At 38.6% G+C, this 25,000-nt stretch overlaps 1 protein-coding gene across 1 annotated transcript in view; it reads right to left on the bottom strand.

Moving 5' to 3' along the window:
• The window catches only part of LOC144963782 (papilin-like), a 241,112-nt gene that overhangs the window by 17,509 nt on the left and 198,603 nt on the right, over positions 1-25,000 (bottom strand). Inside the window, exons 28-38 of the mRNA XM_078897749.1 lie at positions 20,470-20,709; positions 18,762-19,133; positions 18,231-18,524; positions 17,042-17,116; positions 15,588-15,755; positions 14,297-14,515; positions 11,284-11,451; positions 9,653-9,882; positions 7,184-7,424; positions 3,994-4,164; positions 2,087-2,209 (exon numbers count right to left, since the gene is read on the bottom strand). Coding sequence (XP_078753875.1) covers positions 2,087-2,209; positions 3,994-4,164; positions 7,184-7,424; positions 9,653-9,882; positions 11,284-11,451; positions 14,297-14,515; positions 15,588-15,755; positions 17,042-17,116; positions 18,231-18,524; positions 18,762-19,133; positions 20,470-20,709 — 2,301 coding nt within the window. The remainder of the gene's footprint in view (positions 1-2,086; positions 2,210-3,993; positions 4,165-7,183; positions 7,425-9,652; positions 9,883-11,283; positions 11,452-14,296; positions 14,516-15,587; positions 15,756-17,041; positions 17,117-18,230; positions 18,525-18,761; positions 19,134-20,469; positions 20,710-25,000) is intronic.

The following is a 25,000-nucleotide window of genomic DNA, read 5'->3' as shown; positions in this document are numbered from 1 at the left end:
ACATGTGTGATTAAACATAAGGACAATTACCTGTGATTCGAGTGTGGATAGACAGGTGCGATTAAACATAAGGACAATTCCCTGTGATTCGAGTGTGGACAGACATGTGTGATTAAACATAAGGACAATTACCTGTGATTCGAGTGTGGACAGACATGTGTGATTAAACATAAGGACAATTCCCTGTGATTCGAGTGTGGACAGACATGTGTGATTAAACATAAGGACAATTCCCTGTGATTCGAGTGTGGACAGACATGTGTGATTAAACATAAGGACAATTCCCTGTGATTTGAGTGTGGACAGACATGTGTGATTAAACATAAGGACAATTCCTTGTGATTCGAGTGTGGACAGACATGTGTAATTAAACATAAGGACAATTCCTTGTGATTCGAGTGTGGACAGACATGTGTGTTTAAACATAAGGACAATTCCCTGTGATTCGAGTGTGGACAGACATGTGTGATTAAACATAAGGACAATTCTCTGTGATGCGAGTGGTCTCCAAGCCATGCTACTTTGTGTTCAAGGTCAAGTAAAAGAATCGCATTTCATATGTGGCCCTTTATTAACAGTAAAGGGGAGATAACAATATCGTTATTAAATTGTAAGATTGATTATTGTTGTTTTCATGACATCTGCCCACTGGAGTCATGATTTCTCTTCTGTCAAAAATAAAATCTTTACTCTCATCCTTATAATTATCTCAGTCATCGGTTCATCCTTGTGTATTTTGTTTCCTTCATGACTCACAGTGACTTCAATATTTGGACTCTTTATAAACTTCTGTGTGAAAATCCATTTTGTGTGACTTCAATATTTGGACTCTTTATAAACTTCTGTGTGAAAATCCATTTTGTGTGACTTCAATATTTGGACTTTTCATAAACTTCCGTGTGAAAATCCATTTTGTTTCCTTTATGGCTCACAGTGACTTCAATATTTGGACTCTTTATAAACTTCCGTGTGAAAATCCATTTTGTGTGACTTCAATATTTGGACTCTTTCTAAACTTCCGTGTGAAAATCCATTTTGTTTCCTTATTGACAACAGAAAATATTAAAATACTGTGGGGCTATGTAGTTTTGTGGTATGACACTCTCTTTTAGATCGGAAGGTCCTGGGTTCGAGCCTCGCTCAGCTTATAGTCGAGTACTTGATAAAGTCTCTTGACCCAACTTTTTCTCTCACCATAATCAGGTGTTAAAATAATATCTGGCCATTAACAGTGTTGTCTCTGTCAAAAAAAATAATTGTAATATCGCCTAACAAGCGTCATGTCTCGTTCTACATGTTACACGTTGCTGTTGATCAGGAACCCTTTGTAACGTGCGTTGAGTGTGTTTGGTGGATATTGCGTGATACTAACATTGTTGTGTTTTTTTTTGTGTGTATTTTTCTTTTAAGATAAAAAAGAAATAGAACCCCCCCCCCCCTCCCCACAAAAAAAAAAAAACCACTTGCGGACTTTTAATCTCTTCATTTCTTTCCTCTGGTTTTTGGAAGAATTGTCTTTTCTCATCAACTTGACATTGAATTGGATTGGACCAATTTCAGCACATCGGAGATTCAGAGGGAGGGAGAATGATACGGAGGAAGAAGACAAGAAGTTAAAAAGAAGAGATAGAAGAGAAAGAAAAGGAAGAAAGAGGAGGAGGAGGAGGAAGAGAATAAATTGTGCAGCTCTGTCTGTGGTCTTGAGATGCGGCACTTGCCATAGGACCCATAGGTCCCTGGTTCAAGCCTGTTGTGGTTTGTGCAAAGACGAGTCAGGAAAAAGGCATTTTACTCACATTCTCTCACTGCACTCAGGTGTAAAATGAGTACCTGGCCATAAACAGTATTATCAACAACAAAAAATGTCAAAAACAAAATAAATTATAAGTGCGCTTACAGGTCTCATCTAACACATAAAGTATTGCTGCTGTTTTCAAACATCTTGTAAAGAACTTTGAACATATCTTAATAATTGTAGCATCTAGCTGGTCAGCGACCCATTGTGAATTCTTTTGGTATCTGACCATAACCAAGTGGATATTGGTCTAAAAAAAAAAGCTTAATTTGATATAAGATTGTGAGTTACCTTGACAGTTGGACCTGAGACGGTCCCTGGCTTGAGTAATTCCATCGTTACAACAGCCATACCTAGAATACTGACACGGCACTGGTCTCTGGGTTGCACGGGGGGCAGGGGGAGTAACTCTCTCTGCAAGATGAACAAGAAAATGGAAATGATGAAATTCTTCTTCATGCTTTTGTCATTGCTAAAAATGTTGTGATAATAAATGAAGGCGTTGAAGAAATTTTTGTTATCTAAGTTGTTGTTGTTGTTGCTATTATAGTTTTTTTGCTGTGTTGTTTTCTACTTATGTTGTTCCCTTTGTCATTGTTGTAATTTTTGTTCTATTGCTGTTGTTTTGCTGTTATTGTTATTGTTGTTAATTTTTATTGCTAGTTTTTGTTGTCTTTATTGTTTGTTGTTCTTTCTGTTATTGTTCTTATTGTTTGTTGTTTTTAATTTCAAGTTGAACTTTGCCTAATAGAATATATCCAGTCAGTAAATTGATGACCACCATCTATCCCATATTCAAACAAAGGTGGTATTTTGTAAACACCAACAGCTTTTAGCTCAGGTAAATTTCTATGACATTGCCATTGTGCGGCTATATAGTCTAGTGGTATGACACTTGTCTTCGGATTGCAAGGTTCTGGGTTCAAGTCCTGCTGTGAGCAGTGCATAGTTGAATCCTTGGAAAAAGTCTCTTTACTCACATTCTCTCACTGTACTCTGGTGTAAAATGAGTACCTGGCAGTTAACAGTGTTGTCTCTGTCGGAAAAAAAAAACAGGCATCATGTCTTGTCCGTTCAGTGTTGTTGTTGTCTTTGGACCCCTTGAAAACCGCTTGAGTACATTTAGTGGACATTGCGCTATATAAAAGCACAGTCAATCAGTTATCCTGTATTCCACAGGTTTTATAATGTTGCACCATAGGGGAACAGCATGGCTCAGCGATATGGGCTGTGCTTCGTACCAGAAAGGTACCGAGTTCGAATACCTGCTGCGCTGTGTGGCCTTGAGCAAGTCACCTCACCCTAGCTCAATTTGCGGCGCTGCACTGCGGCTGATGTCTGGGTTATACCAGTCTTCCCTTGGAATAGACCCTAGAGATAAAATTCTACTATGAGATGGATAAAGAGAATTTTATTTGTTTGTTTTTGTTTAGATTGCCAGAGACCTTGTCATGTTGAAGTCACTAAAAAACAGGACAGTGTCTTCTGTTTCCATTTTTTAGACCAATGCAATGCTGATCCCTGGGAAATGGGTGATGGGATGGAAAGAATGACAGCCCGATTAAAATGACAAGGTATTTGACTTTCCTTTGCAATGACAACAGTTACGGATCAAGCAATGGTTGTATCTGGAAAGGTCAAAGATCACACGATGTTTGTATCTGGAAAGGTGAAAGGTCATATGATGTTTGTATCTGGAAAGGTCAAAGATCACACAATGTTTGTATCTGGAAAGGTGAAAGGTCATATGATGTTTGTATCTGGAAAGGTGAAAGATCACACGATGTTTGTATCTGGAAAGGTGAAAGGACACATAATGTCTGTATCTGGAAAGGTGAAAGGACACATAATGTTTGTATCTGGAAAGGTGTAAAAACACATAATGTTTGTATCTGGAAAGGTGAAAGGTCACACGATGTTTGTATCTGGAAAGGTGAAAGGACACATAATGTTTGTATCTGGAAAGGTGAAAGGTCACATAATGTTTGTAAGGAAAGGTGAAAGGTCACATACTGTTTGTATCTGGAAAGGTGAAAGGTCACACCATGTTTGTATCTGGTAAGGTGAAAGGTCACACCATGTTTGTATCTGGAAAGGTGAAAGGTCACACCATGTTTGTATCTGGAAAGGTGAAAGGTCACACCATGTTTGTATCTGGAAAGGTGAAAGGTCACATAATGTTTGTATCTGGAACTCACCAATTCCCCTGATGCAAACACTTTCACACTCGGCACGAGACTGGAATCGGTTGTCATTCCCTCCACATCCACCGTAGTAGAATCGAAGACATCGTCTGTTCTTGGAATCGTAGTACCATAGTATCTTGTAGTCGTAGCAGTTTCCAGCATCGTTAGCCAGATTGCATGATTCTGTGGGATTAAACCAGAGACTGACTCAACAAAGATAGGGGATGACAGGCAATTGGAATTAGCTCAACATCTGTATTAACAGAAGGTCATCGACTATTTTTACTTTATTATTACTGTATCCTGTCTGTAGGACATCTCTCATACTGTACCCTGTCTGTAGGACATCTCTCATACTGTACCCTGTCTCTAGGATATCTCTCATACTGTACCCTGTCTGTAGGACATCTCTCCTACTGTACCCTATCTCTAGGACATCTCTCATACTGTACCCTGTCTGTAGGACATCTCTCATACTGTACCCTGTCTCTAGGACATCTCTCATACTGTACCCTGTCTGTAGGACATCTCTCATACTGTACCCTGTCTCTAGGACATCTCTCATACTGTACCCTGTCTGTAGGATATCTCTCATACTGTACCCTGTCTGTAGGACATCTCTCATACTGTACCCTGTCTGTAGGACATCTCTCATACTGTACCCTGTCTGTAGGATATCTCTCATTTCCCATTACAGTCAATTCTAAGTAGAAAAGTAGGCAGGCAAAAACCATTACAAACATCCAGATAATTCAATTCATAGAGCACTCGCATTACGAGAAGAATGGAAGATCAATCCAAGATACTGTAGATATTTTTTCTGATCTCCCTGTCAACCCAGCAGCAAATGGACGTAGCTGGGTCTGAAAATACTGATGGGAAGGTTTTAGCAATAAACTATTGTCCTACCCAAAGGATAGTAAGCAATCACTGTAGTCTGTTTAACATACATTTGCGATTATCTTCGAAGCATGGAGTTGTGACTTAATGACAACACAAGAAGACTTTATAAAAACAAAAATTGTTCATAGATCAGTCACTCAACCCTTTCATTGTCTTTATGACCTGCCTGCTATTACCAAAGATTTGTCGAATTTTGTTTCCCAATTTCAGAAATTCATTCATAAGCCAATAAAATAAATTGAAAATGAAAATGGATGCCAGACTACATACCTTCAGGATATTTTGAAGAATAAATTCATCATTGTCAGAGTCAATGGTTGATTTTTAAAGTTCACTACAGCGACTTATAATGTTATCTCCTAAATCTACAAATTCTTTACTTTTCAGGTAAGCAGGTTTGTGTTTATCCAAATTCTTCTACAAATAAGTAATGACTTTGATAATGAATTCCTTAGCTTTTTAGACTCATTTTCACAAACACTACATAAACATACATAAACACATAAAAACACATAAACACATACAAACAAATAAACACAAAAACACATAAACATACATCCATATTTTATTAAAAATCACATTCACTTGAACGTTTCCTACACATCTTGCTCTTGATATTTTGCACCAATTTGAATTCCTATTCTTTTTCCATTCCACGAAAAAATATAAATTTAGATGGTAAAAAATCTTCTGAAAATTGTCATCTGGTCTGAATGGAAAGTTTTATCCAGCAATAAATTCGTATTGACTATAGCTTGACACAGTGTCTTTCAGATTGGGGTCGTGACAAGATTTACGATGAAATAAGAAATTTCTACAATTTTTTCTGTTTTTGCAAAGTTAGGATTTTAAACTCTCGGCTGAAGGAAATGAACGACTTGTCATTTGTATAATCTCATGTGGTGCTTGTTTTACAACTACTGTGAACATGTTAGTATTTTAAGTCTGTTGTCATGGGGTAGATATTCTTTTTCTTCTTCTTCTTCTTCTTCTTCTTGTTATCATTCGTATCATCATCATCGATATTGCTATTAACATTATTATTATTATTATTATTATTATTATTATTATTATTATTATTATTATTATTATTATTATTATTATTATTATTATTATTATTATCATCATTACTACTACTACTACTACTACCACTACTACTACTACTACTACTACTACTACTACTACTACTACTACTACTACTACTACTACTACTACTACTACTACTACTACTAATACTCCTACTACTAATACTACTACTACTACTACTCAACCACTCCTAGAACCTCACCCTGCCCCCCCAACCTTACACCACATAGAGAAGAGACAACAACCTCAAGAATCAAACATGTTTAATTTGGTAGTAAAAAATGTGTCATTTGGGAATAAAAAGTGTGTAATTTGGGAATAAAAGTGTGTAATTTGGGAATAAAAAGTGTGTAATTTGGGAATAAAAAGTGTGTAATTTGGGAGTAAAAAGTGTGTAATTTGGGAATAAAATGTGTGTAATTTGGGAATAAAAAGTGTGTAATTTGGGAATAAAAAGTGTGTAATTTCGGAGTAAAAAGTGTGTAATTTGGGAATAAAAAGTGTGTAATTTGGGAATAAAAGTGTGTAACTTGGGAATAAAAAGTGTTTAATTGGGAATAAAAAGTGTGTAATTTGGGAGTAAAAAGTGTGTAATTTGGGAATAAAAAGTGTGTAATTTGGGAGTAAAAAGTGTGTAATTTGAGAATAAAAAGAGTGTAATTTGGGAATAAAAAGTGTGTAATTTGGGAATAAAAAGTGTGTAATTTCGGAGTAAAAAGTGTTTAATTGGGAATAAAAAGTGTGTAATTTGGGAGTAAAAAGTGTGTAATTTGGGAGTAAAAAGTGTGTAATTTGGGAATAAAAAGTGTGTAATTTGGGAGTAAAAAGTGTGTAATTTGGGAGTAAAAAGTGTTTAATTGGGAATAAAAAGTGTTTAATTGGGAATAAAAAGTGTGTAATTTGGGAATAAAAAGTGTTTAATTGGGAATAAAATGTGTGTATCAGACAAAATGTGGAAAGCAGCACAATACTCATTTCTTGAGTAATATTGAACACTGTTCCCTATATGGTGATGTTATATAAATCCTCTTACCCTCATTTCAATACAAGAAAGACGGTGGCTAACACAGTGACGGTGGCTTTGACAATATTGCAATTTTAAAAATATTTTCGCATTGTTGGCATTGCCTCCATTTTTAATCAAAAAGATTGTAATCGTGGTATTAGTTAGCGTCTCTGTGGGAAAGTGCATGACAAAAAGTTCCAATTTTACCAGGTGATCCCCCACTTGGTTGAGCTGGAGTGGTTGTTGGTGGAGTGGGCCGTGGCCGTGGTCTAGGTCTTGGCCGGCGAGTGGTTGGGTTGACTCTGTCAGTTCTGACGCATGTGTTCTGACATTCATCCTCTGTGTCAAACCGATTGCCATTTCCATCACATCCTGAGTAGACAAACCGTGAACACATATTCCTGGCCTTGCTGTAATACCATTTAATGTTGTATCCACCACATGAACCCTGCAACAAATAAAGTGGAGGGGGGGGGGGTTCATTTAATAGAATATCTGGTGACCTATAACCTAAAAATGGATTTATGTCCAAGGGGAAATTAGATGCTACAAGGAATTTGACTTTAAAATGGCCGCAAATGTTAAATTTAAGTTTTTGTTCATTTGAAGAAATAATATTTAATCCTTCCCTAAAACTACACAAAATCTAAACCCAAGACTAGACTCTGTTTGAAACTATCAATTAAATGTTTAGTCTCTACAACATCTCGACGGAGTTTGGCACAGATGGTCAATATTGTATCATCTCTATCAAAAATAATATTAATAATAATAATGATGATGATGATGATGATGATGATGATGATGATGATGATGATGATGATGATGATGATAATAATAATAATAATAACAATAATAATAGTAATAATAATCGTAATAATAATAATAATAATAATAATAATAATAATAATAATAATAATAATAATAATAATAATAATAATAATAATAATAATAATAATAATAATAATATATTCATCCTAAAAAAGGACAGTTGTGTACAGACATGCGTTGTGTTAAAATGTGTAAACGCATAAACAAATAAAACTTGATAAAGCTATAAATAAATAAATAAATAATTAAAAACTTAAATAAGTAATTCATTCAGGGAAATGGGGAAGGGAAAAACAGTAAATGTACACGGATAAAAGAATAAACAAAATAAATAATGAAATTATAAAGAATTTTATGGAATTTCAATCTAAAATTAAGATAAAGAAATGTTTTAGAGTGACACATATTGACACACAATGACACATAGTGACATATTGACACGCAATGACAAAGTGACAAACAATGACACATTGACAAACAATGAAAATGCAGGCCTGTAAATGGTTGGTGAAAAAATTTTTGGAACTTTTTGAACACGTGAAAATAGAGACAACAGCACAAAAATATGGACACAACACAGATATGACACGTCAATTGACTAGTCAAATCATGTCACTTTCTCCTACTTATTTATAACGAGGTCCTTATTTTATGGTACCAAAAAAAAAAAAAAAATCCCAATTATTTGAGAGCCCAGGTCTGAGAGTAAAATGAAAGGAAGAGAACAATTCCTACCCTTTTGAATGATGTGTATCTCGTGCTTGATGACACAGGAAGCTGCGTATCTTCGCTCCTGTTTGTGTTAAATGTTTACGCTGATTCTTTCGTTTATTTGGATTAATTCTTATAGAAGAAGAAGAAGAAGAAGAAGAAGAAGAAGAAGAAGAAGAAGAAGAAGAAGAAGAAGAAGAAGAAGAAGAAGAAGAAGAAGAAGAAGAAGAAGAAGAAGAAGAAGAAGAAGAAGAAGAAAAAGAAGAAGAGGTGGTGCGGTCGTGTGAGAGCTTTCGAAGAAGAATATATATTTTGAAGAAAAGAGATTATTTTGCATTATTTTTTTTCCGTCTCACATCGGGACGGAACCAAAGAAATATAGAGACTGAGAAATAAGAACCGGAGATATGCATGTGTGTTGGTAGCAAAATAGAGAGAAACCTTCCGGTCCGGTTCGACACACTTCTGTGTGAGCGTTATTTACTGACTAGGTGTGTGTGTGTGTGTGTGAAGATGACTCGCGTGAACTTCGCGATCCACTCTCACTGACTGTGGCACAGTCATAGATGTGGGCACAGTAGCCAGGCAGTGAATATATCCACGTCAAGTGGAGCGAGTAGATGGCATGATAATATTATAGCTAACAGATAGACGGCAAGTTTTACATTGTCTTTGATGCGACAAATGAAATTTTTTAATTAATTTTTTTTTAAGTCGGCATTTGAAATGGAATAAGATCTCTTTTTTTTTCGAGGAACGAAATAAAAGTCTTTTATTTTATTTTTTATTGGTTCTGTTCTTTGACGTTACGAATTTTATTTTTACTATTATTTTTTTTTTTTTTAAATATTAGCACTTAAGAGCAAAATCGTGCTGTCAGAAATCCAACAATAGACGGAAGATTTACAGGCCTGAATATGATATATATTGACATGCAATCACACACAGTGGCAAAAAAGACACATACTGACACACAGTGACACACGGTGACACACAGTGACATACAATGACACATACTGACACACAATGACAAACAAAGACATACAATGACACATACTGACACACGGTGACACACAGTGACACACAATGACATACAATGACACATGGTGACACACAAAGACAGACAAGTCATACTTTTTCAGGTCTTTCCTCACACACATTGGTGTTGTTCGTTTTTCTGTCAGGGCTGGTCTTGATGTAGTCGTTGCATTTCCTCTGACACGCTTCCAGAGTGTCAAAATTGTTGGCGTTGGCACTGCATCCACCAAATGTAAACTGTTTACATTTCTCTTCCACACGGTCAAAGTAGAATCTAGGTATGGAAGCTCGGCACATGCCTTCCTTTTTGGGCTTGAAGCAAATGTCTGCATGGAGACGAGAGATAGATAATCTTTGTCAGAGACAATTTAATGGATCTATATCACGATGACTATATGAGAAAAAGATATTTTTGTCAGAGAAAATGTGATGGATCGCTTCGACAAAGGCTGGCTGGCATTGCATGTGACAGAATAAATGGTGAAATATCACACGTCCATCACAATTAAGGCATAGCACCTTTTCAAAGACCCAAAACAGGACACCCTAACACACAATACTGTCATGACCCAAAACAGGACACCCTAACACACAATACTGTCATGACCCAAAACAGGACACCCTTACACACAATACTGTCATGACCCAAAACAGGACACCCTAACACACAATACTGTCATGACCCAAAACAGGACACCCTAACACACAATACTGTCATGACCCAAAACAGGACACCCTAACACACAATACTGTCATGACCCAAAACAGGACACCCAGGTCCTGGGTTCGAGCCTCCCTCATTGCATAGTTGAGTCCTTGGAAAAGACTCTTTACTCATATTCTCTCGCCGTACTCATGTGAAAAATGAGTATCCGACTTAACAGCGTTGTCTCTGTTGGAAAAAAATTGTAATATTGCCTAGCTGGCGTCATGTCCCGTCCTATACGTTTAGTGTTGCTGTTGGCCAGAGAATCCTTTGTCAAGCGCTCTGAGCACCTTTAGTAGATATTGTGCTATTTAAAAGCTCAAATTAAAACTCTCCCGGATTGCCAAATTGGGTCAGTCCCGATTTTATCCGGACAGCTGGCCGCCATGTTCCCATACAATCACCATGTTCCCATACGATCACCATGTTCCAATACCATCACCATGTTCCAATACCATCACCATCACCATGTTCCAATACCATTACCATGTTACCAACCTTTACCATGTTCCCATACTATTACCACATTCCCATATCATTACCATGTTACCATATCATCACCATCTTCCCATACCATCTGCAAAATTTAAGATGAAAAGCAAGGGTTCATATAGTGGTCACGGTCATATGAGACAAAACCTGAACACCAACACCACTACCACCTCAATCCCCACTACCACCTCAATCCCCACAACCACCTCCATCCCCACTACCACCTCAATCCCCACTACCACCTCAATCCCCACTACCACCTCCATCCCCACTACCACCTCCATCCCCACTACCACCTCCATCCCCACTACCACCTCCATCCCCACTACCACCTCAATCCCCACTACCACCTCAATCCCCACTACCACCTCCATCCCCACTACCACCTCAATCCCCACTACCACCTCCATCCCCACTACCACCTCCATCCCCACTACCACCTCCATCCCCACTACCACCTCCATCCCCACAACTACAACTGCCATCTCTCCACTTGAACTCTAACCCGATACCACTGACCACTACTCACCTCTGGGATGACAGTATCTCTCACAGTCTGCCTGTGTTTCAAAGTTGTTACTGTTGCCCCCACATCCACCGTAGACAAACTGTTTACACCGGCCTTCAAGATGGTCGTAGCGCCAGCGTTGGAATGCGGCCAAGCATTGGCCAGATTCTTCCTTCATCGTACATACATCTGCAAGATAAAACAGAAAAGCACATGTTAAGTTTAAACCAATTCTATTCCATCCTTGTGTAGTAACTTCATTATGAGAAGAAGGCGGAGATGGATAGAACATGGTATGAGAAAGGAGGAGGGAAACATCAACACTGTCCTACATTGAACACCAGAGGGAAAGATAAGAAGGGGAAGCCCCTGGGTGACTTGGAGTTGGAGTAGAAGAGTGGGGGAGACATGGAGCTCCCTGAAGATGATGGCCACAGACAGAGGAAGATGGAGGTCCTTCATGACTGCCCTAAATGCTGACAGACATAATGGGTAGTTATTAAACAAGTAGCAACTAGCCAAGCTGTCAGTTGAAAAACAAATTAAATATAAAATCCTATTCTTGTCTATTTGCAAATTTAAAATCAGTAAACACAAAATTCATCTTCAGTAATACTATACTACCCCCCCCCCCCCCCCCCAAAAAAAAAAAAAAAAAGAAAGAAAGAAAGAAAAGAAAGCTACATACAACATTTAATAACTTTCAGGAAATTTAGAAAAATCCACCCCCCCCCCCCCCCCCCCCACCTTAAAATTGCAGTAGCTTAAGAAAAAAAAAATTCTCTAACATTGTGTGAAATCAAAATATGTAATATTTCTTCCAGTTCCGTAAGACTATAATTGTCAATTGATTGTGCATCTACCAAATACGTCAGAAATATTCTTGAGCTCTACAAACATCAAAGGACTCTTCTCCCAGCTCGCAATCAGCAGCATCTGCTCTACAAACATCAGAGGACTCTTCTCCCAGCTGGCAGTCAGCAGCATCTGCTCTACAAACATCAAAGGACTCTTCTCCCAGCTGGCAGTCAGCAGCATCTGCTCTACAAACATCAAAGGACTCTTCTCCCAGCTGGCAGTCAGCAGCAGCTTTACCAGTTGACTGCCATACTCTGGAAAGTCACGGATGTAATAAAATGGCCAGAAAATAGTCCTTCAGATACAGATTGATTTAACTGACCCTCATCATGGCAAAAACTCTCAAACCCGAGACCTTGTGAGGTTAAGTGGTTTAAGATCCTACAGTGCAAAGTAAAGGCTGACGAACCATCATGGAGCAAGGAACATGGAAAATGGAACATGGGAAATGGAACACGGAACATGGAAAATGTAAAACGGATCATGGAAAATGGTAAAACAGACCCCCTTTTGACATCCAAGAATCCACTATCATGCATGCTTTTAATTCTAAAATAACAAAAAACCTTCTCATAAATTATCTTTTTACCGAAGCAAATATTATTACTGATATATATTTATATTTATATTTAATTAATTTTGTATCTACCACGTACCTGCCTTACTCCAAAAAAAAAATTTATAATTTTAAACTTTGACCAGAAAACTAGTCCTTCAAATACCAATCGGGTAAAATGACCATCATCCTTACGAATAACTCTTAAACCTGGGACTTGAAGGATCGTATAATTTCTTCGCAAAATGTTTTCTGTTTGACAATGACCAAATGACCAGTTCTGGATTTAATGATTTGACATAAACTATTTTCAAAGTGGTCAGGATATCATTTTCTGTCAAAATCTATTTTTAGAAAAACTGGATGCAAGAAAACCATTTTTTTAACTCCTTAGGCTTTCATTTTTTTTAACACGATCGTAAAATCGGGTTTTCCCCCAAAACTGAAGGTTCTTATCTTGTCACCAAAGTCAAGCAATGTTAAGCATGGTCAGTGGCCAGATGGGTGACAGTGATTGTGGAAATTAGGTTCCTAAAGCTGGGTCGCCGGTAAGGCACTATACACTAATTGCCACACTCAACTCAGGTGTGAATGAGAACCTGACTATAGGTTATTGAAAGTGTTTGCACAAAAAGTAAGACAAACAGGCAACTGGAACTGTATGAAATGGAAATATGGTTCCATATGGCCTACTGGGGGAATAACTAAAAATTGTGAAGCCGAATGAGAATTCCAAATCCGTGCAAATGAGAAATAAAAATTGAAATATTATATTTATCAATTTTTTACAAAAATGGATATATCCAAACTGGCCAACATTGTACGTTTTCTAACTTGAGATTTTTTATATAGTGCAATATCCACTTAACGTGCTCAAACCGTTTTCAAGGGTCCCAACCAACAGCAGCAGGGTCATGAATATCATTTGTGATGCAGAGACTGCATGGGACACGAACATGCTCTAGAATAGGCGCCTGAGGACGATATCTTGATTTCAGATCTCAGTATTGACATAAAAATATACAGATAAAAGTGACATGTTGGAGAAGAGCCACTGGTGTGAGATAGAGAAGAGCCACAGGTGTGAGATAGGGAAGAGCCACTGGTGTGAGATAGAGAAGAGCCACTGGTGTGAGATAGAGAAGAGCCACTGGTGTGAGATAGAGAAGAGCCACTGGGGTGAGATAGAGAAGAGCCACTGGTGTGAGATAGAGAAGAGCCACTGGGGTGAGATAGAGAAGAGCCACTGGTGTGAGATAGAGAAGAGCCACTGGTGTGAGATAGAGAAGAGCCACTGGGGTGAGATAGAGAAGAGCCACTGGTGTGAGATAGAGAAGAGCCACTGGTGTGAGATAGAGAAGAGCCACTGGTGTGAGATAGAGAAGAGCCACTGGTGTGAGATAGAGAAGAGTCACTGGTGTGAGATAGAGAAGAGTCACTGGTGTGAGATAGAGAAGAGCCACTGGTGTGAGATAGAGAAGAGCCACTGGTGTGATAGAGAAGAGCCACTGGTGTGAGATAGAGAAGAGCCACTGGTGTGAGAACCCTTGCTTGCATCACACAGCACAAACATTTAACACGAGAGGACAACAAGAATACAATAAAGCGTGTCGTGTGTACCTTGTGTATTGTCAGGTTTTGGTGCCATCGTTGTCACTTCCGTCTTCTTGATGTAGTCGTTGCATTTCCTCTGACACGCTTCCAGAGTGTCAAAATTGTTGGCATTGGCGCTGCATCCACCAAATGTAAACTGTTTACATTTCTCTTCCACACGGTCAAAGTAGAATCTAGGTATGGAAGCTCGGCACATACCTACCTTTTTGGGCTTGAAGCAAATGTCTGCATGGAGACGAGAGATAGATAATCTTTGTCAGAGACAATTTGATGGATCTATATCACATTGGCTAGCATTACATGTGGCAGAATAAATTGTGAAACATCACAGGTCCACTACGATTAACATAACATTATCATTATGTCTATTCATCAGTTTTGCTTGAAAATTACAGAACTTTAAGTCTAGAAATCCTTATGCCCCCCCCCCCCCTACCCCAGCCTTTCCTAATCTTTTCCCTGTCAAGAGTTATATAAAAATTAATTTTCTGTAATAATGTTTGGGTATCTAAAATTCCTTTAAAACGACAAATTTTAAGAAACAATATTTTGAAAATTTTGAAAATAAATCCAAATTTTACGCTGCATTCTGAAGTTTGGTAACATTTTAATGTGAAAAGCATTAGCAGGAATGCATAAAATCACAGGAATACACAACAAACTGTACTATATCCACTAATACCCAACCACCATTACCACTTCAACACCAACAACCAAAACCACGACCACCACACTAACAACAACCACAACCACCATTACACTTCAAAACCAACAACCACAACCACTATAACAACACCAACAACCACAACCACCATCACCACACTAACAAAAACCACAACCACCAATACCACACCAACCACAACCACAACCACCAATACCACACCAACCACAACCACAACCACCAATACCACACCAACCACAACCACAACCACCAATACCACACCAACCACAACCACAACCACCAATACCACACCAACAACAACCACAACCACCAATACCACACCAACCACAACCACAACCACCAATACCACACCAACCACAACCACAACCACCAATACCACACCAACCACAACCACAACCACCAATACCACACCAACAACAACCACAACCACCAATACCACACCAACCACAACCACAACCACCAATACCACACCAACAACAACCACAACCACCAATACCACACCAACAACAACCACAACCACCAATACCACACCAACAACAACCAAAAACATCATCACCACAACAACCATCACCATGTCACTTGAACTCTAACCCGATACCACTGACCACTACTCACCTCTGGGATGACAGTATCTCTCACAGTCTGCCTGTGTTTCAAAGTTGTTACTGTTGCCCCCACATCCACCGTAGACAAACTGTTTACACCGGCCTTCAAGATGGTCGTAGCGCCAGCGTTGGAATGATGCAGTACAACGTCCAGACTCCTCGGTCATGGTACATACATCTGGGTGTCAACATGAGAATTGATATATCAATATTACATACATCTGGGTGTCAACATGAGAATTGATATATCAATATTACACACATATGTGTCAACATGAGAATTGATATATCAATATTACACACATATGTGTCAACATGAGAATTGATATATCAATATTACATACATTTGGGTGTCAACATGAGAATTGATATATCAATATTACACACATATGTGTCAACATGAGAATTGATATATCAATATTACACACATATGTGTCAACATGAGAATTGATATATCAATATTACATACATCTGGGTGTCAACATGAGAATTGATATATCAATATTACACACATATGTGGCAACATGAGAATTGATATATCAATATTACACACATATGTGTCAACAGGAACATGAGAATTGATATATCAATATTACACACATATGTGTCAACAGGAGAATTGATATATCAATATTACACACATATGTGTCAACAGGAGAATTGATATATCAATATTACACACATATGTGTCAACATGAGAATTGATATATCAATATTGCGCCACCAAATCAGAATGTACTAGGAGTTCGATTCCCCATTGCATCATGTAACATCAGCAAACTCTTCACTCTGGATCAGTTACTGGCACTGCGCTGCGACTGACGCCTGCTGGGTCATTCCAGTCTTCCTTGGGACAAACACCAAGCAAAAGATTTCCCACGGAGAGCAATATGGGGATTTTTCTCTCATTTTTATTTAAAAGAAAAATCGTTTCATCCATTCAGTTCTTGTGTAACTGTATGTAATCTTAGACTTATAATCAAAATATGGCTTCATTTGATCTTAGGGGAAGATTTCTTTACTTTAAAATTTCCTTTTTTTATCCTTGTCTTTCAATGTGCCTAACAAGGTATTGCATCCAGATGTACACAAGCTAGTCTTAGCCAACAAGACTTAACAGGTAGCACGAGACATGATGCCTATTAGACAATATTACAATTATTTTTATTTTTTTTTTGACAAAGACAGCTCTGTTACTGACCAGGTACTCATTTTACACCTGAGTATGGTGAGATAATGTGAGTAAAAGGTCTTTTCCAAGGACTCAGCTTTGAGTTGCTCAGAATGGGGTTCGAACCTGAGACTCATTCTGGAGCGATTTAGACATGAAAGTCAATTTTCTGTTCCTGGTCCATCCTGTCCTATCTGACATATGACAAAATGACAACAAACAATTGACAAAATGACAACAAACATTTGACAAAATGACAACAAACATTTGACAAAATGACAACAATCTCGTACCTTCCTCCCTGTCAGGTTTTGGTTTGGGTGTCACAACCGTCTTGACTGTGGTGGTTGGAGGCTCCGTTACAGGATCTGAACCAAAGGAAATTAGACATAAACAAAGTTACTTTTGTCTAAAATATACAACTTTAACCCTCTCCTTCATAAACAATTTTAACCCTCTCCTTCTCATCCATAGGAAGTCATGACATGTCAAACGCTCAAAATCACAAATTTCAAGATTTCATTTTTTTTTTGTTTAGCTCACAAACTTGACGCTGATTTGAAAAGCACATTTTGTTGAACTTCACTATGTATAGAATGTACTTGTTGATCTTCTGTTTGAATAATAAAATCTATGTTTGTGTTGGGTGTGTGTGTGTGTGTGTGTGTGTGTGTGTGTGTTGGGTGTGTGAGTATGCGTTTGTTGGGTAAGTGTGTGTGTGTGTGTGCGTGTGTGTGTTGGGTGTGAAGTCCCAGGTTTGAGAGTTTTTTTTGACCAAGATGAGGGTAATTTAAATCGTTCTATATGTGAAGGATGAGTTTTCTCGCCAAATTTTAAAATATGGGTTTCTCCAGAATACGGCAATTTAGCCTTCTTTTTACTGGAGCTGAAATTGTGTCACAAGTGCCATAAAACCTCTAAAAAAAAAAAACAAAAAAACAAAAAAAAACCTGCACAGCCATCTTGAATACAGTTATTGAAAAGGAAAGTTTGATGTAGAGCCCATGGCTTTGAAGATGAATACACTTAGAGTTATTGAAAAGGAAAGAATGATGTAGAGCCCATGACTTTGAAGATGAATACACTTAGAGTTATTGAAAAGGAAAGTTTGATGTAGAGCCCATGACTTTGAAGATGAATACACTTAGAGTTATTGAAAAGGAAAGTTTGATGTAGAGCCCATGACTTTGAAGATGAATACACTCAGACACATTGAAAAGGAAAGTTTGATGTAGAGCCCATGACTTTGAAGATGAATACACTTAGAGTTATTGAAAAGGAAAGTTTGATGTAGAGCCCATGACTTTGAAGATGAATACACTTAGAGTTATTGAAAAGGAAAGTTTGATGTAGAGCCCATGACTTTGAAGATTAATTTAAATAGAGGAAGAAGGGGAAGGAAATTTGATATTTTATAAAGCTAGGTCTACTAGTGTTCAATTTGACAACTACATCAAATAAGCAGGTTTATCTATGAGTTACCTCCCCGCTCCAAGACTTTGATGGTCATTTTTTCCAAATCTCCATAGGGCCGACTTCGGCAGTAGTAGACACCTTCGTTGTTCTGACCAGCGTTAGAAATGGCCAGCGTGCTGACCAGGACTGTGCGGTCATGTCGGTCCATTCGGTTGGAGACAGAGGCCGTTCCCACATTGGGATTGACAATCCTTCCATTGATGAACCATTCCATACTAGTCGGCCTCCGGGGGCCTTGGGCCCTGCAGGTGATGGTGATTGTCTCCCCTTCTCGTACAGAGGAATCCCCGGACATCGTGTCTGATTAAAAAAAAAAAACAAAAAAAAAACATATAATACAAAGCGATCATTGTGACCAACCAAATAAGAACAGTGTTTTGTCGGAAGTAATAATAAAAAATGAATGGAACAGCTTCAGATATGAACAAAAATACCAAATATGGAACGTTTTGGTTTCAAATCACTTCTTCAGACAACAACAAAAAAACACAGTTTCTACTCCCAACATATCAGAGATTAAAAAAAAAAAATACTTACTTGTACTTTTAATGTTAACAGTTGGTCCTCTGGTGGGCCGAGTGGGTCTGGTTGGCCGTGTGGGCGTAGGTGGGGTGGGCTGTTTTCTTTGGACCACAGAGATTGTCTTTGCCTTGACAGATGAATCCGAGCTCGTACAGACATATTCCCCGCCGTCTTCCACCCTGGCTGATGGGATGTACACATCGGATCTCATTTCATATCGCCTCCCATCATTGACTATGATAGTATTCCGAATGTCCACTCGTCTCTCTCTCTTCATCATCACTCCATCCTTGGTCCAGTCTAGGCTGACCCTCTCTGACCCCTGATAGTAACACAATAATCGGAGGGGTGTGTTGACCTCCACAGCGTCTGATCCCGATAGTCTCACTGTGTTGAATAAACGATAGACAATTAATGGAGGCTATTTAATCACTAAACTCTCGTACTCTGGAAAAACATGTATTGAAAAACTTGGCCAAGAAATTCGTCATTCAAATATCAATCAATTTATGGGGGGTTTTTTTCCCGTTTTTCAGGGTTATACAGCGATTGCAACACATCAAAGTCATATCAGCGCCAGCAAAAAGGAAGAAAATGGGATAGTAAAAAATCCTAGAATTAAAAGTAAAGGTACCCGTTCAGATAAAGGATACTCGTTCAAATACAGAGTCATCCAGACACAAGCACAGGATCCAACCTGAGATCACCTAAAAGTCTCATCCAGACACAAGCACAGGATCCAACCTGAGATCACCTAATAGTCTCATCCAGACACAAGCACAGGATCCAACCTGAGATCACCTAATAGTCTCATCCAGACACAAGCACAGGATCCAACCTGAGATTACCTAAAAGTCTCATCCAGACACATGCACAGGATCCAACCATTTAATACACTCAAATGTCTACAGAATAAATCCAAAAAGAAAAAAATAAATAACAATGCATAAGGGAGAGATGATTTACGAAGGGGAATAAATCCTCTCAGTTAAGGACTCCGACAAAGGCCAGGACAAAACTAAGTAATCCCATTTCAAGACAAAGACAGAAATCAACTCGGAAAACAGATATAGGGGGATAGAAAACACAACATGTGACCTCCTGCCCACCATGGGAGGTCAAACGACTCCACCATGGGAGGTCAAACGACCCCACCATGGGAGGTCAAACGACCCCACCATAGGAGGTCAAATGACCCCACCATGGGAGGTCAAACGACCCCACCATGGGAGGTCAAACGACCCCACCAAAGGCAGAAAACAGATCAGGAGATCACAGGGTGATTGGTGTCAAGCAGATCCCAGCTGATAAAAAAGTAGTTATTCTTAGCCATTGGTGCTTGGAGCTGAGTTTATCCCAGTTTGTATAGCCTGAAATGGACAATAGCAATTGTTTGCTACCCTTTGGATAGAATGCTAGCTTATCACAAAGTACTTTTAACACCAGATCATAGAGACCCAGCTACCCAATCACCGTTTCGTGGACAGGAGGGATAATAAGAAATCTCAGCTGCACCCGGATCTATCCCAGTCCTTATGTGTGAAGTGGAGTGAGTGCTCTACCAAATGAGCTATTGGAATCACCCCCCCCCCCTCCCCCCTCCCAACCTAACTGAGATATATGGACCAGAACCAAGAGTGTGTGAAGATTGCAGTTGAAGCCTTATGTCCCAACAAAGGCCCCTGAGGAAAATGAAGCAAGTAAATAATGTAAGATTTCTCACATGTTCCCTTGGATGGGGGACGCAGCGTTTGTTCGGTGGTGGCCATCGTCGTTACTTCCACTCTGTCTTTCATGCATTCCTTTCTACAATCGTCCAATGTCCGAAAATTGTTCTCATTCCCTCGGCAGCCTCCGTAGATGAAATTCTTACAGCGGCCATCTTTAGGGTCGTAGTAGAATCTTCGGTGGCCTGCCCGACATGGCCCTGGGTCTTGTCTCATATCACAAATATTGATAAAATCTGAGTCATAACGATAAAACAAGTAGCATGTGATAAATGATATCAAAACAGTGTTAATTGTCATGGCTAAGGAGATAAGTGGTGCGATACAGCAATGTGACAATGGACAAACTGTGTGATACAGTAATGTGACAATTGATGAACTCTGTGTGATACAGCAATGTGACAATGGATGAACTGTGTGATACAGCAATGTGACAATGGATGAACTCTGTGTGATACAGCAATGTGACAATGGATGAACTCTGTGTGATACAGCAATGTGACAATGGACAAACTGTGTGATACAGCAATGAGACAATGGACAAACTGTGTGATACAGCAATGTGACAATGGATGAACTCTGTGTGATACAGCAATGTGACAATGGACAAACTGTGTGATACAGCAACGTGACAATGGACAAACTGTGTGATACAGCAATGTGACAATGGACAAATTGTGTGATACAGCAATGTGACAATGGATAAACTGTGTGATACAGCAATGTGACAATGGATGAACTCTGTGTGATACAGCAATGTGACAATGGACAAACTGTGTGATACAGCAATGTGACAATGGATGAACTCTGTGTGATACAGCAATGTGACAATTGACAAACTGTGTGATACAGCAATGTGACAATGGATGAACTGTGTGATACAGCAATGTGACAATGGATGAACTCTGTGTGACACAGCAATGTGACAATGGATAAACTGTGTGATACAGCAATGTGACAATGGATGAACTCTGTGATACAACAATGTGACAATGGATGAACTCTGTGATACAGCAATGTGACAATGGACAAACTGTGTGATACAGCAATGTGACAATGGATGAACTCTGTGTGATACAGCAATGTGACAATTGACAAACTGTGTGATACAGCAATGTGACAATGGATGAACTGTGTGATACAGCAATGTGACAATGTATGAACTCTGTGTGATACAGCAATGTGACAATGGACAAACTGTGTGATACAGCAATGTGACAATGGACAAACTGTGTGATACAGCAATGTGACAATGGACAAACTGTGTGATACAGCAATGAGACAATGGATAAACTCTGTGATACAGCAATGTGACAATGGACAAACTGTGTGATACAGCAATGTTACAATGGATAAACTGTGTGATACAGCAATGTGACAATGGATAAACTGTGTGATACAGCAATGTGACAATGGATGAACTCTGTGTGATACAGCAATGTGACAATGGACAAACTGTGTGATACAGCAATGTGACAATGGATAAACTGTGTGATACAGCAATGAGACAATGGATGAACTCTGTGATACAGCAATGTGACAATGGACAAACTGTGTGATACAGCAATATGACAATGGACAAACTGTGTGATACAGCAATATGACAATGAACAAACTGTGTGATACAGCAATGTGACAATGGATGAACTCTGTGTGATACAGCAATGTGACAATGGATAAACTGTGTGATACAGCAATGAGACAATGGATGAACTCTGTGATACAGCAATGTGACAATGGACAAACTGTGTGATACAGCAATATGACAATGGACAAACTGTGTGATACAGCAATATGACAATGGACAAACTGTGTGATACAGCAATGTGACAATGGATGAACTCTGTGTGATACAGCAATGTGACAATGGATAAACTGTGTGATACAGCAATGTGACAATGGACAAACTGTGTGATACAGCAATGTGACAATGGACAAACTGTGTGATACAGCAATGTGACAATGGATAAACTGTGTGATACAGCAATGTGACAATGGATGAACTCTGTGATACAGCAATGTGACAATGGACAAACTGTGTGATACAGCAATGTGACAATGGACAAACTGTGTGATACAGCGATGTGACAATGGACAAACTGTGTGATACAGCAATGTGACAATGGACAAACTGTGTGATACAGCAATGTGACAATGGATGAACTCTGTGTGATACAGCAATGTGACAATGGACAATCTGTGTGATACAGCAATGTGACAATGGACAAACTGTGTGATACAGCAATGTGACAATGGACAAACTGTGTGATACAGCAATGAGACAATTGATAAACTCTGTGATACAGCAATGTGACAATGGATGAACTCTGTGTGATACAGCAATGTGACAATGGACAAACTGTGTGATACAGCAATCTGACAATGGATGAACTCTGTGTGATACAGCAATGTGACAATGGATGAACTGTGTGGTACAGCAATGTGACAATGGATGAACTCTTCAGCTTCAACACCAACAATGGCTGCCACATTCAACAACTCCCTCCATCCCCGAATATAAATACTCAGAACTGAGTCGACCAGAATAACATTCCGATTCAGATTCAGATTAAGATCCTTTACTCACATTTTCTCACTGTACTCAGGTTTAAAATGAGTACCTGGTCATAAACAGTGTTATCTCTGTCGAATATTGCGCTGTCTATATAAAAGATCATTTTTTGTTTTTTTCAGAGAATACTGCGACCTTTTTTTTAACAGAACACAGTATGTGCTATTTGGTTAATATTGAATATAATCTATTTTTAGAAATAACGGCAGAATACTGTTGGTGTACAGCAATGTGACGATAGGTTCATTGAAGTCCAGATCACAATACTGTTACTGCTGTCTTCGTGAAAACATGTTAACTGTCAAAACATTATTAAGGCAGCTTGAACCAAATGCTCAAAGATATAAATTTTAAGTAAAAATAACCAGAAATCACGTATTAATTTTGCCACAAGTTTTACATCCAATCAAATCATAAAAAAAAAACAGTAAAGAAAACGTGTATAGAAATGTCTTATCTACTAAAATCATGATCTGTCACAAAACCATATGGATATTTATCATAATTACCAAAGGTCACTTACAACAGGACGTGAAATGAACAACGTTATGTCGGTTGGTGTCTGAAGCTTGAGATTAGATTTGAACTTTCTCCTTATTCATCATTTTCTGATTTTTCACAGAAGCATCATATAACCATTCAAACGTCATATTCCCATTCAAACGTCATATTCCCATTCAAACGTCATATTCACATCCAAATGTCATATTCCCATCCAAACGTCATATTGCCATCCAAACATCATATTCCATCATATTCACATCCAAACGTCATATTCCCATTCAAACGTCATATTCCCATTCAAACATCATATTCCATCATATTCACATCCAAACGTCATATTCACATCCAAACGTCATATTCCATCATATTCACATCCAAACGTCATATTCACATCCAAACGTCATATTCCATCATATTCACATCCAAACGTCATATCAACGTCCAACATAAAAATGATTTTTTAAAAAGAAGAAGTGTGTGCTAAATATAATTTTGATCAGCAAAACAAGCTGTACCCTGTCCTGTAAGACTTTAGAGCCTGTGACAATGGGGTGGGGGGCTATATAAATGCCATTATTATTACAGTCCACTTCAGATAATGACAACACCTTGGGATCAGCGAAATTGTTGCGATGAACAGAAGTTGAGTTTCCTGTCCACTATTGCAACTTTTGCCTCTGAGTGTACACAATCTTGTAACCGTCCATGTCTACGGTGTCTTTGGTCGATTTCAGATAAAATGATGGGATACTGTTTTCACATCTTGGACTGTCCATGTCTACGGTGTCTTTGGTCGATGTCAGATAAAATGATGGGATACTGTTTTCACATCTTGTTACCGTCCATGTCTACGGTATCTTTGGTCGATTTCAGATAAAATGATGGGATACTGTTTTCACATCTTGTTACCGTCCATGTCTACGGTATCTTTGGTCGATTTCAGATAAAATGATGGGATACTGTTTTCACATCTTGTTACCGTCCATGTCTACGGTATCTTTGGTCGATTTCAGATAAAATGATGGCATACTGTTTTCACATCTTGGGACCGTCCATGTCTACGTTATCTTTGGTCAATTTCAGATAAAATGATGGGATACTGTTTTCACATCTTGGGACCGTCCATGTCTACGGTATCTTTGGTCGATTTCAGATAAAATGATGGGATACTGTTTTCACATCTTGTTACCGTCCATGTCTACGGTATCTTTGGTCGATTTCAGATAAAATGATGGGATACTGTTTTCACCACTTGGGACTGTCCATGTCTACGGTGTCTTTGGTCGATGTCAGATAAAATGATGGGATACTGTTTTCACATCTTGTTACCGTCCATGTCTACGGTGTCTTTGGTCGATGTCAGATAAAATGATGGGATACTGTTGTCACATCTTGTTACCGTCCATGTCTACGGTATCTTTGGTCGATGTCAGATAAAATGATGGGATACT

This window comes from Berghia stephanieae, chromosome 1 (genome assembly GCF_034508935.2).
Source record: "Berghia stephanieae isolate SIO BIC M18660-M18661 chromosome 1, UCSD_Bste_1.3, whole genome shotgun sequence".
Lineage (NCBI taxonomy): Eukaryota > Metazoa > Mollusca > Gastropoda > Nudibranchia > Aeolidiidae > Berghia > Berghia stephanieae.
This window is presented reverse-complemented; position numbering and strand designations above follow the sequence as displayed.